Raw genomic sequence first — 3,734 nt, 5'->3', positions numbered from 1 at the left:
TATTTTATTTAACTTTAAAGATAGTTACTTGAATCCCGCAAAAAAATAGATAGTTACTTTAATATTTGTACTATTAATTTTAAAGAATTAAATTTCGGATACAAAATTAGACATAGTACATAAATGAATTAATATCTTATTCATTAATCTTTTTTTACTTTGAAAATGTATCTCACATATTTTTAACTTATTTTAATATTATAAAAAGTAATTAAAATGTACATATATAATTTTTAGATAAAATATTGAAAATAGAATCGCTTATATATAAATAATCTATAATAGTATTACATATTTAGATGAGTTCGAATTATAGTGAGTCAAAATATTTTATTTTATTCCAATTTAAAATTAGAACTTGGCTCATTCTTCAAAAAATACTCGAAATTTGACTACATGACTCGGCCGAAAAACATCGTCAATTCTACATTTAGTAAATTTAAATTACAAGTTCGGCGAGAATATCTTACCAATAATGTGATTTTTTTATATATTTTACATTAATATAAATTAATGTGTTTTAGGTGTTTATAAGATCAAGTCAATTGATTATTTATATTAAAATTATTAACTTCACTGGTAGCGCATTATTATTTTTGTACTTGTCCCGATTTTAAAAATATTCGAAATTTGATATGAGATATCATAAGATTTTTTAAAACTAAGATGATATATTAAATCGATTTATTTTTTATTTTTCACTTTAAAAAAACTAGCTTTTTAAAAAGAATTCTTCTAGATAAATAAAATTCATTGATTAAGATAATATTGTACAAATATTTTGAATTATTTTGATATTTTAAATTATTTAAATAAAAGTTTTATCTATACTATATTGTGACATTTGATTCAATATATTTTATATTATTTAAAGAAAAAATATATATTATTCACTAATTTGAATGAATTAACCAGTTCAACTGATATTTATAAAATTTTATCAAATTGAAAAATACTTAATTTTAGGATTATAGAATACAATATTTTTAAATTATTATATGAAAAAATATTAGAGTAGTAATGAAAGGAACTTAAAAATGGTTTAAATAATGATATAATAATAATTTTTCCTTCGAATCCTAGAAAAAAATCATGAATATCAATAATAAGTCTTTATAATATATAATTTATTTTTATGTTACAACCATGATTGATACTCAGTTGCGTAAAAACTAGATATAGATTGTTTGTTAGTGATAATATGAATACCATATATAAATTATTGCAATTTATTTATTACATAATTTTTATTTTGAATAATTATAAATGCATATTATTTAAGTAATCATTTGTCTCACTAGATATTAATAGTGATTAAAAATATACATAAATCAGATATTTAGCATATAAATAATTGAAATCATCGTAATTTATTAAGAAATGTAACATACTACAATATACATGCTAACACACACATATAACTTAATGTTACTTTGGTAACCGTAGTGTAAATAAAAAACTAATATTTTCCATGCATACATACGTTGAATTTCAAAAAATGAACATTTTTTTATTAAAATCAACTTTTATATTAACAATAGTGTAAATTTTACATTATTGTATATTATGATTGCAAGTCATCCTGATTTCAATTATGCATTTTTTATCATTTTAAATTGAGTAAGTTAATTGTAAATTAGTAGTGAACTCAGTAATAATATAGACCAGTACATATAGTTTATTTAAATAAAATTCAAAATTTTTGGTTAACTCTATATTCAACATAAATGTTATTTTTTAACTTTTTATTTGTAAACATACTGACGGCATTCTACAAATTAAGTATAATCGTTTCGTTTTAAACGTACAATGACTACCCTATTTATATTCATTCATTAATGTAAATTATACAACACAAACAATAATATATATATATATATATTTTGCTTAATGGTTTATATTTGAAATATTGTGTAATTTGTTATTGCCTTTTATGAAAATAATACATATTGATAAACAATCAACTTGTATTTGATATACGTTAGACATTGTACAACATTTACATATAAAAAACAATTAAGAACATTATAATTCTAGAAAATGACCCGTGCCTCGCACGGGTTATTATGCAATATTAAATATTAAAATAACACATACCTCATGATGTGTATGGAGGGATTGTGTACGCTGTATGTAATTATAATGATGTTTGAATTAAATTTAAAATTATATTTAAAGTCATGATTGGAAATAAAATAGTGATTCAGGTTAAAAAGGTGAAATATTGCATATAAAGGTATTATAAAATAAATTTATAATTGGAGATGGCCTAAATAAATGAAACTGTATTCGGTTATGATATGGGCCTTAAAATTGGACACACCATGATACAAAAAAAATTGTCTTAAAACCCTTAAATTTTACATAAAACATAATTCATCAACATCCTTCAAATAACAGATAATTCATATTACATGAGGAAAGTTTTTAAAGACAAAATAAAGCATGCCAACAGATAAATTCATTAAACAACTGCCATGGGTTGTTTAGGCCTAAACTCGAAACCTTGTACGATAAGGCCAGCCTTGAGTACATTTGTATCAGTTGACATAAATCGCGTCTCCACCTCATCATCATCATCTCTTGCACCAGTCTCAAACTCTGCTATCTTAATCTCCATCCATTCGTCCTTCCTCCACCGACTAAACTCTCCATTTCGTTGCTCAATGTTGTGTGCAGATGTTCTTGGATCAGGATAAACTATGCTAGCTTCATCATCAGGCACCTCCTCTCTTTCATTAACAAATCTAATCGATGTCTTTGCCAAATCAAGTCCGCAGGCATCCTCATATATTTTAAAGACAAGATATGTTTCATAAGTGGTGTGAGGAGATAACATTCCAATTTTCATTTTGCCACGAATATCAACACACCGCCCCTTGTCAAGTACAGCAACCTCCTCTGAAAATTTGTTCACATGATAATACATTGAGGCATGAATGCATGATACATGCGATGAGAGGACGACTTTAATCATATTCATCACTTACAATGCATTCGGAATACGTGTAAACTAGTCAAACTGTTCGTGAGTTACTCGAACTCGGCTCGTAAAAAATTCCAATTCGGCTGGGAATTAATCAAGCCGAGCTCGAGTTCGAGCTCGAGGTTTTCAAATTTGTAACCGAGTCGAGTTCGAACATCCGATTACTCGGCTCGTAAGGTTCGAGCCTTATTGAGTCTCTATTATTTTCAGTTATTTTTATTATAAAAATATTTTTATATTTTTTATATATTATTTATTTATTATTCAATCGAACTTGAGCCAAACCATCCTATTTCGAATTTTTGTTAATATTTAGTGAAATAAATTCGAGTTTTCAAACCGAACTCAAGCCTACCGAACTTTTTACTTGAAATTAAAAGTTTGGTCGAGTTCAAAGCTCGAACCAGAACTATTTTTATTGAGTTCGAGCCGAGCCACGGTCTAGGACTCGGCTCAACTGGATTACACCCCTAGTTTGGAGTTGTTGCACACAAAACTACAGTTTCTTGCGCAAAATTAGCTCAGATCCTATTTTATTAAAATTTTAAAATCTGCTCATTAGAAAAGTGGTTTTACCAAAAAGGACGAGGAAGTATGCTTTTGAAAAAATACGACCTTGTAGTTCTAATTCTACTATTAAATCACATTTAAAATATTATTTTTTCATAAAATATGTGTATATCAATAATATTATAAAATATTAAATATAAAAATATGTGCATATCAAAAATATTATTAAATATTTATT

At 25.5% G+C, this 3,734-nt stretch overlaps 1 protein-coding gene across 1 annotated transcript; it reads right to left on the bottom strand.

Annotated features, from left to right (window-relative positions):
• Positions 1-2,464: 2,464 nt before the first annotated feature.
• On the bottom strand, positions 2,465-2,929 carry LOC141704172 (F-box protein PP2-B15-like). The gene has a single exon (XM_074507481.1). It carries the CDS (start codon positions 2,927-2,929, stop codon positions 2,465-2,467), a length of 465 nt encoding a protein of 154 aa, XP_074363582.1.
• Positions 2,930-3,734: the final 805 nt, after the last annotated feature.

The sequence above is a fragment of the Apium graveolens genome, unplaced genomic scaffold, assembly GCF_009905375.1.
Source record: "Apium graveolens cultivar Ventura unplaced genomic scaffold, ASM990537v1 ctg751, whole genome shotgun sequence".
Classification (NCBI taxonomy): domain Eukaryota; kingdom Viridiplantae; phylum Streptophyta; class Magnoliopsida; order Apiales; family Apiaceae; genus Apium; species Apium graveolens.
The sequence above is the reverse complement of the archived record's forward strand: the minus strand, read 5'-3'. Positions and strand labels throughout refer to the sequence as shown.

What these genes read in the sequence shown, in the direction of transcription:
- LOC141704172 (XM_074507481.1), bottom strand. Translation starts at nt 2,929, where the DNA reads ATGTATTATCATGTGAACAAATTTTCAGAGGAGGTTGCTGTACTTGAC.